This window comes from Acinonyx jubatus, chromosome C2, assembly GCF_027475565.1.
Source record: "Acinonyx jubatus isolate Ajub_Pintada_27869175 chromosome C2, VMU_Ajub_asm_v1.0, whole genome shotgun sequence".
Classification (NCBI taxonomy): domain Eukaryota; kingdom Metazoa; phylum Chordata; class Mammalia; order Carnivora; family Felidae; genus Acinonyx; species Acinonyx jubatus.
This window is the reverse complement of record NC_069384.1, coordinates 10,566,083-10,579,773: the sequence shown is the minus strand read 5'-3', so window position 1 is coordinate 10,579,773 and position 13,691 is coordinate 10,566,083. Positions and strand designations below refer to the sequence as shown.

At 48.7% G+C, this 13,691-nt stretch overlaps 1 protein-coding gene across 1 annotated transcript in view; it reads left to right on the top strand.

Moving 5' to 3' along the window:
• The window catches only part of CLIC6 (chloride intracellular channel 6), a 42,221-nt gene extending 30,663 nt beyond the window's left edge, over window positions 1–11,558 (top strand). Inside the window, exons 2-6 of the mRNA XM_027041649.2 lie at window positions 2,295–2,404; window positions 2,975–3,100; window positions 3,670–3,776; window positions 4,349–4,530; window positions 11,129–11,558. Of these exons, the coding sequence (XP_026897450.2) occupies window positions 2,295–2,404; window positions 2,975–3,100; window positions 3,670–3,776; window positions 4,349–4,530; window positions 11,129–11,290 (687 nt within the window). The 3' untranslated portion in view covers window positions 11,291–11,558. The remainder of the gene's footprint in view (window positions 1–2,294; window positions 2,405–2,974; window positions 3,101–3,669; window positions 3,777–4,348; window positions 4,531–11,128) is intronic.
• Window positions 11,559–13,691: the final 2,133 nt, after the last annotated feature.

Here is a 13,691-nt window from a genome sequence, read left to right as displayed (position 1 = left end):
GGTCGTGGGTGGAGGGATGGGCCAAATGGGTAAGGAGCATTAAGCAGGGCACTTGTTGGGATGAGCACTGGGTTTCACGTGTAAGGGATGAATCATTGGATTCTACTCCTGAAATCGTTATCACACCATATGCTAACTAACTTGGAGGCAAATTAAAAAAAGAAGAAGGAAACAAGACTCTGCCACTTGAATACACCCGTGTAGCCACCACCGCCTTCAAGATGCAGGACATTTCTGGCACCGCGAAGTCGCCCTCCTATCCCTCCCAGATGAGAGTCCCCTCCAGGGACAGCCGCTCTTCTCACTCCCGTCATCTAGAGAGGCTTGCCTGTGTCTGAGCTCCTTTGAGTCGGCTTTCTTCCTCTCAACACTATGTATATAGTGTATCCCATATAGGGATTCATTCACATTGTTGCTTATACTAATAGCTGAATTTCCCCCGTTGTGATGTAGCGTCCTATTGTACGAATATACTACAGCTTATCTACAACGAATGGATAAGTTGTAGTATACAGATATAATTTAGTATTTTTGTCTTTTATTTTTTTCTGTGCTTTTTAAAAAGTATTTCTGTCTTTTATTTACTTATTAATCTTTATTTATTTTTGAGGGGGGGGGAGGGGCAGAGAGAGAGGGAGACGCAGAATCCGAAACAGGCTCCAGGCCCCAAGCTGTCAGCACAGACCCTGACTCGCGGCCCGAACTCACGGACTTCGAGATCGTGACCTGAGCCGCAGGCAGACGCTTAACCGACTGAGCCACCCAGGCGCCCTTACTCGTTCTACTCTTGATGGCATCCGGCCTGTTTTCAGGTTTTGGCTGTTCTACCAAAGCTGCTAAGAACATTCCTATGCGTGTCTCTCGTGAATCGCTGGGTCGTCACGTTTACGCTTACTTAATGTTGGGAGATTAGTGCCAAACGCTTCTCCAAGGTAGTTGTGCTGTTTGCACTCTGGGCAGCAGTGAATGGCGGGTCAGTTGCTCTGCACCCTTGTCCACACTTGGTGGCGTCAGACCTTTTCATTTTGGCCGTTCCCATTTTGGCCATTTGTGTGGCCCCGTCCCTCTGTGGCTTTGCTTTGCGTCACTCTGTTGCCTAAACATGTTAGGAACATTTTCATGTGCTTATTGGCCCGTTTGGGTTTCATCTTTGGTAACGGGGCCGATCTTTGATTGAAAATTGGGGGTCTCTTCCCCTCTTGATTTCTGGGGACATGTGGTTATTAGCAACCCCTCCGGGTGACTTAAGCACCCCACCTCTCCGAAGGTCCGGTCTTCTCGCGTCTCTCTTTCCCTTTCTTCAGTCCCCAGGCCAGCAGCTCACTTCCTGCCTCGAATCCTCCTGGGACGCAGGTTGCAGACACAGTGCGGTCTCCTCCACCTTCTCTTAACTGCGCGTGGCAGGGATGGGCCTCTCGGATTGACCGTGGCTGTGTCACCGAGGTCTGGCTGGGTGCAGTGCTTGCGGTCTGGAGATGTGAGGAGTACGGCGAAGCCACCTCCTTGCCTTTTTCAGCAGCATTTTGTTAGCGCCACGAGCTGGTCAGGGACGTGTGGCCTGGTGGGGAAAGATGGCAGGAGACAGAAGGGTTTTGGACCTTCCTTTGTTGGCCTTGCTTCTAGCCCCCTGTTTCCCAGGGCTTGGGTAGCCGGGCGTCTCCTCTGTCTTCTCCGACCCCCGTGCCTTCCTTCTCGGCCACAAGCCCACGAGGAGGAGGACGTGTGTTCCAGACGTGTCTGCCTGTGTGTGGGAGAGGCGTGTGTGGGTGTGACCTGCTCTGGGTCACCGGGGAGCGGCCGCCCCACCCTCAACACCTTCTCAGTACGAATGCTTCCCATGTTTCTGCCACCCCATGAGCCAGAGAAGGGGACATCAAGGTGTGACAGTGTCCAGGAGGGATGGTGTCTCGGGGGGAGAGTCTGCTGGCGTGTTTCCAAGCTGGAGCATCCTGGAAAGAGCACGTCTTTCCTTTGCACCTTTGGTGACAAGGAGAGTTCCCGCCTGCCTGTCCTTCCCTGTGGGAACCGTGCTGCTCAGAGGCCCAGTGTGGCAGGAAGGGGTGAGCACCGGGAAGGAAGAAGGAAATGCTCCACGAAGCCTGTTCGTGTGCCCCCTGCCCCCTCCCCGTGGGGGTGGCCGGCTGGCTCAGAGGCTGAGTGAAATGGCCCCGAAAGGGTAGTGGCAGTGTCGTGACCACCAACGCAAGTTTGTAACGGGTTTGTGCCGTGCCTTGCAGAATCTGGCGCTTAGAATTGTGAGCCTCGCTGTGATAACGATTTCTTTTCCCACCTAGGCTGGCTACGATGGCGAGAGCATTGGGAATTGCCCCTTTTCCCAGCGCCTCTTCATGATTCTCTGGCTAAAGGGCGTTATATTCAACGTGACCACAGTGGACCTGAAGAGGTAAGAGGAGGTTTCCACGTTGTTGAGACTGGCCCTGCCACGTCCCCCCTCCCCCCCCCCCCCCGCACACGTCTTCCCACCCACTCACACCCCACGCTCCCATAACCCCCACACACGCCCCACACTCACACACTCCTAGAGCCCACAGGCGACATCGTGGTGTGTCCATCCACGTCGGGGCCCCGAACTGAAGCCCGGGTGTGGGCTCGTTAGTGATTACAGGACCCGCTCAGACATAACCAGGGAGGAGTTGGGGGCACCGTTAAGGAACCTGCTCCCCAAGCTCCTGGTCAGCTGAGCACCTCTCCAAAGCCCGTGTGAGCAGCTCTCCTGTGACCCACGGGGGAGAGAGTTGGCTTTCTTACCTCTTTGCCCAGACAAGAGCCACGCTTTCACTGTCGGTAGGACGTCTTGGGAACCCATGGTCTCCCTTGAACTTCTCAAGAGCTGCTCCTCGTAAACCGGGGAGGACGCGGCTAGGCTTTGGGGGAACGAATTCAAACCTTGGCGACCGTTCACAAAAGCTGCCGCTCCCCTCCCCGTCCCCCCCCCCCCCCCCCCCCCCCCCAGGAAACCCGCAGACCTGCAGAACCTAGCCCCCGGAACAAACCCTCCTTTTATGACTTTTGATGGTGAAGTCAAGACGGATGTGAATAAGATCGAGGAGTTCTTAGAGGAGAAATTAGCTCCCCCGAGGTAGGCCTCATAAAACCAGCATTCACCGTCTGATCGTCCCTTTGCCCCTTCGCAGACAAGCCTGAAACTCGTGGCTTCGTGTATTTGGTTTTCTGCAGCCGTGGTACGTCCGTCCTTCCTTAGCCGTGCCGCGGTGTGCCGCAGAACACGCAGCAAGAGCAGAAGCCTTGGGCGACGGTGGCCCAGGTCTCTTTGCTTCGTTTGCACCTGCGGTGGGGCAATTAGGGTTTGGCAGCAGGAAGCGGAGAGGAGGTGGGCCGATGTCGCATGGGTTGGCCACTTCTTAGGTCTGCGGCTGGGAGGGGAAGGGGTGCACGTTAGCGTGTGATGTCGCGGGGCGCCGGATCTAGAAGGGAATCTTCTAGCACAGTTGGAGGTGCGGGTGGGCGGCCGTGTCCCGGGAGAATAGCAAACGCCTTCTCCCCAGACTGTGCGGCTGCCATACCTTGAACACAAAGAGATTAGAAAACCATCCGAGGGGGAAGGTTTTTCACTTTTGTATCCACTCAGAGAAAGACATGTTTGCCGCCCCCCGTTATCTGTGCTATTCCAATTCTGAATTTTTCAAGGTACCCTAAGCTGGGGACCCAACACCCTGAATCTAACTCTGCAGGAAATGACGTGTTTGCCAAATTCTCGGCATTTATAAAAAACACCAAGAAGGATGCCAACGAGAGTGAGTACCTGCTGTCTTCCTGTTCAATGCTCTCCACCTGGGGTGCCCCTCGGCCTCTGGCGTGGCTTCTTCTAAGGTCCTGGGAATTCTGACTGATTGCCCTGGGGGTAGGGACCTGTGTCTAGAAATCAGGAAAAAGTACCTTCGACGTAGAATCTGCATGTGCGTTTCAAGAGGTCAAATGCTTCCCCTGGAGGTTGGGAGCCCAGAAAACAATAAGCTTAGGGGCGAAGAATCACCGCCAGGAATTGCCCTGCCGGACCGCGGGAATCCGTTTCAATGAAGCTTCTGCCACTGCTTACCTCATTGTGGGCCTCCCATAAAAAGTTTTGAATAAACGGATGCGTTCTAGAAGGAGCAGTGTTGTGTAGACAGCAGAAGCATTTTCCAGGGAGGAGTGAGTCCTTTATTCAGATCTTAGAAGTCCACATCCTTCCCTCCCAATTCCCCAGTGTGGCCCAGCCATGTGTCGGGAGGGAGAGGAGATCAACTCCTCGTTTCATGTCGAGAGAAAGGTAACACTAACTCATACGGCTGGCTTATCTTGGTCATTTCTGGCCTTTCTGTTTTAGTTTATGAAAAGAACCTGTTAAAGGCTTTGAAGAAGCTGGATGATTACTTAAATAGCCCTCTGCCTGATGAAATAGATGCCTACAGCACTGAGGATGTTGTTGTTTCTGGAAGGAAGTTCCTGGATGGGGATGAGCTCACGTTAGCCGACTGTAACCTCTTACCCAAGCTCCACATTATAAAGGTTTGACGTTCCTCCTGCCGTAGCTGCTGAACACACGAATGGGGCCTTATTTTATTTCGGCCAGACATTGAAACAATCTAAAAGGCAGACTCCTGAATTAAAGAGTCAGTTGCTTTCTGTTTGAGGTGGTCAAATCCCAGACGTCAGATACATGGATATTCTCAGATATGCTGTAGGTAGTCTCAAGAAACTTCTGGGAAGTTGGGCCCCACCCCTCCATCCTCACTGCTTCTCATTTCAAGTCTTGCCCCCACATCCTAAAGAAGAGTTATATGAGAACAACTTGAGGGCAACGTTGATTATACCTGGCATTTAATGCTCGAGGTTTGGAGACAATGCATGGAATCTGGAAGCACTGCAGTATGAATTCAGTTGTTGGTGATAGAAACAGTTCTGTCTGGGGATGGCAGAGATGTGCCTTCTCAGCTCTTAATATCACCCCCCTACAGCTAGGGAGCAGCTCCTTGGCCAGGCCTCTGCTAGATTTGGCATCCTGTCTTGCCAGATAGTTGAACAGGAAATCAGCATTGTGGGTCATATATGTTAGGGTTTAAAGTCTCCCTAGACCAGTGGTTCTCCACCATTAGTAGGCATAAGAATTATTTGGGGAGCTTTCTAGAATTGAAAATCCTCCAGTCCAGCCTCTGGTCTACTAAATCAGAACTTCTAGGGGCGACCCGGAGATTCCAAAGTAGATGGCCCTACCCCTGGCCTCTGGAGTTATGGTGGTCTCTAAGTAGTGCCCCCAGCCTTCACGTCTCATCAGTTGTTATTATCATTATCACCACTGCAATGTTCTTGACCCTCTGTAGCCTCAGAGGCCCCAGGAAGAAACCCAAGCCTTGTTCTGGGGCATCTTGATGATTAAAATCCCCTCAAGTTCAAACCTGGGTCCTCGGTATAAAGATGGGGGAGATGGGCAAGAGGGGGATACAAGTCAAGGACCCTGTAATTTCATAACTCATGTAATTGCCAGTTAGAAACTCACAAATGAGGATCACATAATCTGTGGTGCTGATGCTCCTGTAGGCTATACCAGCTGCCCCTGGTTGTCTTGCCTTTCCTTCCTGTATTTTCTTCTTCCTTCCTGATTCCTTTCCCAACTCTTGTCCCATTTCTCTTCCTTCTTCTCTCATCCTTGTTGGGCTTGAGGGATACCAACTTGAAATCCAAGCCTTGAAGATGTGGCTGAGCCCTCAAGCGCATGTTTTTTTCAATAGCTTTGCCAGGTCCCCGGCATCTAAAATGTAACGAAAGCATCTCAACTCGTCAAAACCTCCTCTATTTGGGAGCCAGTTTCCAAGCAGATATTCACATAGTTGTGTTTTGGTTTAGTCCCTTTAGCGAACGTGTTGTAGTCATTGCCATGACCAGTGTAGCCTCACAGCAGTACGTGGAGGTTGGGGGAAGCAGGAGAGATGCTCCGACCGTTCAGCACTGATTGCCACTTGTTCATCTCCCACGAGGAAAGAGTATTTTAGATTTCGGTAGAACTAAAAGGGGGTAAACTTGAGAGTCAAATAAAACAGCCCAATATTTGACCCGAGAGCCAAATCTTTCAAAGCCATTGGACATCCAAAATACCAAAATAGCTTAATAATCTTTCAGGATGGAATACCTTCTGAAAGGAAATGAGACTCCGTCTAAAAGAATGTATGATAAAAGATGAGAGACTAAAGGACTATTCTCCTTCTTAAAACCCAACACAAGCAATAGGAAAAAACAGAGCAAAGCTTCGTCTTTCATAAAACTGGAATAGGACAGGATACCAGTTCAGAGACTAAGAAACGTTGTCCGGTGTGAGGTGTCACAGGGCTGAGGCAGGTTTCTCTCTATCTTTAGTGAAGTTCAGGTTTCTCTAAAAGTAAATAGTACAGTCTTGAAATGCCCAACCCAGACTTCTTTGAGGACCGGGGCCATGAGAAGAGAAGCAGGAAACAGCCCCACGCAGATCATTTTCCATCTGAGGTCTCCGGGGAGGCAGAGTTGAAGGAGGAACCATGCAGAGGCGTCATCTTTGTGTCCTGCCGTCCATCCCCTAATCTGAAGGAACAGGGAGACGAGATGGAGAGAGGGAATGTGCTTTTGGCTGCCGAGCAGAGGAAAGAAACAGTCCTGGAACCCGTCAAAAGAGGGACTGTAAATTTCCTGAGCTTTATTTTTAGCCGTGGTGACCTCCTGCCTAATCTGAGAGCCTCGGAGTGGAGGGTGTCCTAACTCTAACCTTGACTCTGACCTTGACCCTAACCCGAATTTGTCTGTGGAGCGGCGCATAGAGCAGTGTTTGGTGAGAGAGTGTTTGAGGGTAAACATCCAAATTGGTCTTCCAGCTACCCTGTCTCACTCTCTTTGCCCTCCACAGTATTTTTAAGAAGTGATAACTCCGGGGGCGCCTGGATGGCTCAGTCGGTTGAGCAGCCGACTTCGGCTCAGGTCACGATCTCGAGGTCCATGAGTTCGAGCCCCGCGTGGGGCTCTGTGCTGGTGGCTTGGAGCCTGGAGCCTGTTTCAGATTCTGCGTCTCCCTCTCTCCCTCTGCCCCTCCCCCGCTCGTGCTCTGTCTTTCTCTCTCTCTCTCAAAAATAAATAAACATAAAAAAAAAAGAAATGCTAACTCCACTAGATCTGCCTCATTAAAAGACAATTAATAACCAGAAAGAATCCAAGTGGGACCTCTATGTGGCTAGAGATGATCAAGAGGGAGGGGGGAAAAAAGAAAGAGAAGGCACAGAAAAAGGAAAAGGCAGGTGAGAAACACATTTCTGATGAAGCACTGCTCCAGTAGATGAGAATACATTCGAGTCAGATACTTCTCTGTGGCCTCTGAGACATGAAAAAGAACATGGATCTTTCGAGAAGAAGCTCAGAGACAGGAACAAGATATCAAAAAATATATATGATATCACAGAGGACATGAAAATCATGAAAAAAACCCCAAACCCTTAAAGACAAATGAAGTAACTTCAGGGGCACCTGGGTGGCTCTGTCAGTTAAGCGTCCGACTTCAGCTCAGGTCATGATCTCGAGGTTCGTGAGTTTGAGCCCCGCGTCAGGCTCTGTGCTGACTGCTCGGAGCCTGGAGCCTGCTTCAGATTCTGTGTCTCCCTCTCTCTCTGCCCCTCCCCTGCTTGCGCTCTGTCTCTCTCTGTCTCTCAAAAATAAATAAATGTTAAAAAAATTTAAAAAATAGCTTCAGAAATAAGGTACATTTAAGCGAGACATAGAACAAGACATTGCAGAAATTTGTCAGGGGTCTGGAGGGTAAGCCCTAGAACAGTTTCCAAAATTGAATGGACAAGCACAGGGATAAAAATGCTCAGCAATTTCCCAGATGTATAGAATCAGGAGCCAGAGAACAGGAAAGGGAAAAGAAAAGAAAAGGAAAGGAAAGGAAAGAAAAGAAGAAGGGAAAATTTATTTTGCACTAAAGGATGATCTGAACCTTCAGTTTAAGCAACATGCCATGTTTGGAAAAATATAGTCCAGAATAATCAACACACGATGACATACCTGATAAATTACTGAACTTTAGGGGTCAGATAGGACACTCTGGGTGTCCAGACCATAATAATAATAATAGCAGTAATATTAGTAATAAATAGGAAAGCCGTCTCCAGGGGGAAGAAATTCAGACTTGCCTCTTATGTCTTCATGACCACATTAAAACCAGAAAACAGTGGTTTAATAGTTACAGAGACTTAAAGGAAAGAATGCATGATGTAAGAATTTCCTATCCAGGTAAATTGTTTTTAGCTGGGCTTCTGGTCTTAACAAATTAAGTACTCCTGGGCTGTTTTTTTTTTTTTTCTTTTTAAAATAAAGTTTCTTTATGATGAATATAGTAATAAAATGATACTGAAAGTAAGAACCCCGGAACAGAGAAGGTGGGTGGTTAAAAGGGTTGGTGATAAACATAGAACCTATTTAAATCCAAAGACAGAACTAAGACCAAACAATGTTATAATAGTTACAGAACAGAATCAGAACATAGTCAACTTGGATGTTTTTACAACCAATGGAAGGGAGATAAGGAAGAAGAAATAGGAAAAACTGTAGTTGTACTAATTTCCTTATTTGTCAAAATCAGGAGTGAGTAGATATCATCTAAACTTGACAAGTCAAGAAATAGAGAATCTCTGTTATTTAAAGCTATGTAGGGAGAGAGACCGAGGACAAGTCGGGGAGGGGCAGAGAGAGAGGAAGACACAGAATCTGAAGCAGGTTCCAGGCTCTGAGCTGTCAGCATAGAGCCTGATGTGGGGCTTGAACTCGTTAAAAAAAAAAAAAAATCGATAAAGTTATATAGGAAACCACAGGAAGAGTTAAAACAGACCATAAGCTTCGAAGTTACCAGAAAAAGAAACATACACAAACACAGAAAGACAGAAAACAAAGTATTAAATTCAGAAAATGTACCATAAAAAGAAGATCACTTCTATAGGAGGCAGACACTTAAAAAACTTGCTCAGAGGGGCGCCCCGGCGGCTCAGTCGGTTAAGTGTCCGACTTCGGCTCAGGTCATGATCTCACAGTTCATGAGTTCGAGCCCCGCGTCAGGCTCTGTGCTGACAGCTCGGAGCCTGGATCCTGCGTCTCCTTCTCTCTCTGCCCCTCCCCCACTTGTGCTCTGTCTCTCTCTATCAAAAATAAATGTAAAAAAAAAATTTTTTTTTTTAAAAACTTTCTCAGAAATATTAAAAATTAGGAGCACCTGGGTGGCTCAGTCGGTTAAGCTTCTGTCTCCGGGCTTTGGCTCAGGTCGTGATCTCACAGTTCATGAGATGCAGCCAGGCATCAGGCTCTGTGCTGGCAGTGTGGAGCCTGCTCGGGATTCTCTCTCTCCCTCTCTCTGCCCCTCCCCCGTGTGTGTGTGTGTGTGTGTGTGTGTGTGTGTGTGCGCGCGCGCGCGTGCATGCTCCCTCTCTCTCTCTCTCTCAAAATAAGCAAATAAACGTTAAAAAACTGTTAAAATAAAAAAAATAGGCAAATATAAACCAGGAGTAATAAATAAAATAATACGTAAAAGGAATTCTTTTTAAAAAGATTTTTTTTAAGTTTATTTATTTTTGACAGAGAGACAGAGAGAGAGAGAGAGAGAGAGAGCATGAGCGGGGGGAGGGGCAGAGAGAGAGGGAGGCACAGAATCCGAAGCAGGCTCCAGGTTCTGAGCTGTCAGCACAGGGCCCGACACGCGGCTCGAACTCACAGATCGCGAGATCATGACCTGAGCCGAAGTCGGACGCTCAACTGACTGAGCCACCCAGGCGCCCCAAGGAATTCTTAACATTAATATCCTTAAAGTTGAATTGAAGCAAGATATTAAACAATTGAGGAGGGTTTCTGACAGGCATCTGGTCTTGTTTTGCTGCATCAGCGGCTTCTAGCCTGCAAAATCTGCATAATCAGGTCCCAAGGTCTTCTAATTTGTGTGAAGTCCCATGTTCAGTTCAGCCACACATCCCAGAAACCAATGCAACAGGAGACAACGCAGACCAGGCCTTTGTGGCTCTGGGTTCCTGTTCGGGGATGAATTGCACCGCCTCCCCAACCCCCATTCATATGTTGAAGTCCGAATCCCCAGCACCTCAGGACATAACCTTATTTGGAAATGGTATCTTCGGAGATGTAATTCGTTAAGATGAGGTCATAGTGGAGTAGAGTGGGACCCCTATCCAATAGGACTGGTGTCCCTATAAAAAAAAAAAAAGGTAATTTGGACACAGAGACACACAGAGGGAGAAACTACCAGAAGCTGGGGAGAGAAGAGACCTTTCCCTAGAACTTCCGGAGGGAATGTGTCCTGTTGACTCCTTGATTTTGGAGTTCTGGCCTCCAGGAGCGTGAGAGAAGAAGCTTCTGTTGTTCTAAGCCACCCAGGTTGTAGTACTTTGTCACAGTGGCCCCAGTTAACTGATAGCGTCTCCCACAGTATCACCCTCCTTTGTGGCGCATTCCCCAACGGGGCCCCTGGAGCCAGAGGAAGCATCCCCCACTGTTGTGGTTCCCATGATGCTCACTCTCAATTGCCCTGTCCTCACATCTACCATTTCCGGGAGGACAAGGATTTGTGTCCATTTGTTGACAATGAGGTGATGTGTTCAGTGGCAGAATGATGGAAATCTGCAGAAATAATATGCGCAGATATCTGGGATTTCAGGAGGTGAGGCTCAGCAAGCAGGAAAAAGAGAGCATTTCACGGTGATCCTGGCACAACCTAAAGGGAAGATCTTCACGAATCTTTAGGCACCAAATAACACAGCAAGCAGAACACACAAAGTCAAAACTGCCAGCAACACGAGGAGAAGTCCACCAGAGACTGAATTTGTACCAGTGGATCCCAATTCATCTGGGATAAATTGGTGGGCAGGGCTATGTGGAGTCGCTGTTTTGAGCCCAGTACTTTCATGAGCTTTCCCATCCCCCGTAGGCCCTATGCAAGGTTGGCGTGTAATTTGGGGTAACCTGACTGGCTTTAGGAAGAATGCGTCAGGACTCGAGAAAGAGAATACATCACACACCTCAAAAGAATGGATTGTCTGATCTGATGGCCTACACTAGTGGGTTTTTCCTTTGCTGATTATTTCCTCTTGATTTTCAGATCGTGGCCAAGAGATACAGAGATTTTGAATTTCCTTCTGAAATGACTGGCATCTGGAGATACTTGAACAATGCTTATGCTAGGGACGAGTTCATGAATACGTGTCCAGCAGACCAGGAGATTGAACATGCATATTCAGATGTTGCAAAAAGAATGAAGTGAAGCTGTCTTATTTCTCAGTGGTACGAGCTAGGCTGTGATGAGAATGTATTCTTTGTGGGGCGCCTGGGTGGCTCAGTCGGTTGAGCGTCCGACTTCGGCTCAGGTCACGATCTCACGGTTCGCGGGTCGGGCTCCGTGCTGACAGCTTGGAGCTTGGAGCCTGCTTCGGATTCTGTGTCTCCCCCTCTCTCTGCTCCTCCCCCACTCACTGTCTGTCGGTCTCTCTCTCAAAAATAAACATTTACAAAAATTAAAAAAAAAAGAATGTATTCTTTGTGAGTGGTCTTTTGTTTTCCTTCCAATAGCCATCGTGCCCATATTTTAATAACACCATATCGTAGTGAGATCCACTCGACCCAGATGATACATGGCCTTGTGACTTGTCAACTCACTTGTGTATCTGAATAATACCAGTATCTATTGTGATGCATGCCAGTTGTCCAGTTGACATTAACTTACTCCTTTGGCATTCGTGGACACCGTAACCCACGATGTTGGGGCATGTGATTTTGAGTTTCCAATTTCTTTTAAGTTTTTTTTTTTTAACATTTATTTATTTTTGAGACAGAGAGAGACAGAGCATGAAGAGGGGAGGGGCAGAGAGAGAGGGAGACACAGAATCTGAAGCAGGCTCCAGGCTCCGAGCTGTCAGCACAGAGCCCGACGCAGGGCTCGAACTCACGGACCGTGAGATCATGACCTGAGCCGAAGTCGGCCGCTTAACCGACCGAGCCACCCAGGCGCCCCTTGAGTTTCCAGTTTCAAAGCAAATTAGATGTGGGTTCAATTCCTCCTTCAACAGTTAAAAAATTGGTCTGTCCCTGATAGTTTTCATAGTCATATACAGCTTGTTTCTCTCCCCCAAAATAGGAGTTTAAGTTTCTTCAGAATGAAAAGATTGTTTTTGTAGTCACACGGTGATACATGCCTATTTTAATATTTTATTTTTATTTATTTTTTAAAAAAATTTTTTTTCAACGTTTATTTATTTTTGAGACAGAGAGAGACAGAGCATGAACGGGGGAGGGGCAGAGAGAGAGGGAGACACAGAATCGGAAACAGGCTCCAGGCTCTGAGCTGTCAGCCCAGAGCCTGACGCGGGGCTCGAACTCACGGACCGCGAGATCGTGACCTGGCTGAAGTCGGACGCTTAACCGACTGCGCCACCCAGGCGCCCCAATATTTTAAAACGATGTCAGAGAGTCTAAGGAAGAAAAACCATCGCCTAAAATTTCACTCCACCTAAATAACTGCTAATAACTTGTTGGTGAACCTCTTCCCGTTTGTTAGTCTCTCGCAGACACTCGCACGGCATACAACTCCACTCATACGAACTTGGTGACGGCACATGTTAGTAATGCCTTGATGATCATCCATAGAGGACGTAAGACACACAGAAAGGTTCGGCACTGAAGGGCTGCTGGAGGATGCTTGCGAACAGGTTCCACAGGTGGAGAATTGGAGTCCAGAGACCTGCAAGGACCCACAGGGACCAGTGGGGACCGGGAGCCGTGGGGCATCCCTTCTCTGCCTTGTTTCCGCCCTGGTGATGCCAGCTGCCTCTGGGTTCAGGGCGGGCAGGAGAGGAGAGGGCCAATCATGTGTCTTTTGTTCCAGTTTCCTTTCTGATGCTTTCTCTCGCTCCCCCCACCCCACTCAGGAGACCCCCCGACTCATGAGGTGCAGCTCACAGCTGCACTTTGGAGAATCCTCCCGCCCTGGGATGAAGTGTGGGCCAAACACGCTTCGATTCCTTCCAAGGGTCGCCCTGTCTCAGACCCAACACTGGGCTTCTTCGGCAGTGATGCGGTGTGGGGCTGGCCTGGTCGTCGTTGCTTCTCTGCCCTTTACAGTGGCATTTTGACGTCGGGCAGGGAAACTCCAGAAAGGCTGGATTCGTGGTGACTACTCTTGGGCAGTTCTGGTAACTGGTCAAGTTGGGGAGGAAGTGGAAACTATCGGCTCAAAGAGTGCTCTGGTGTACCTGTGGCCTCCCCGCCACCGTCCCCTGCAGCCAGCCTTCCACCTGCCGTGCGTGTGGGCTGGGCTTCCTGGCTCCACCTGAAGGCGAGGAGACAACACGGCAGGTTCTGTACAGATACTCATCAAGAACCCTTTGGGTCTGAGCATTCGCGACCAGACTGTGTTCCTTTGACGTTTATATACATTTTACAGAAACCCCCTTGTCCAGTTGGCTGTAGCATTTGGTTGATGCTGAGTGCTCAATTTTCTTTTTAAGTAAACATTTGTTCTCTGGGCGCTTGTACATGAAACCAAGATCTTTGATCTTTTTTCGCTTTGCCTGCCTCACTTAGATGTCAAGAAACAAAATGGACAGGGACGGCTTCCTTTAAAACGACGAGAGCAACGTCAAACCAGAGATTTGGTTGGTAATGAAATT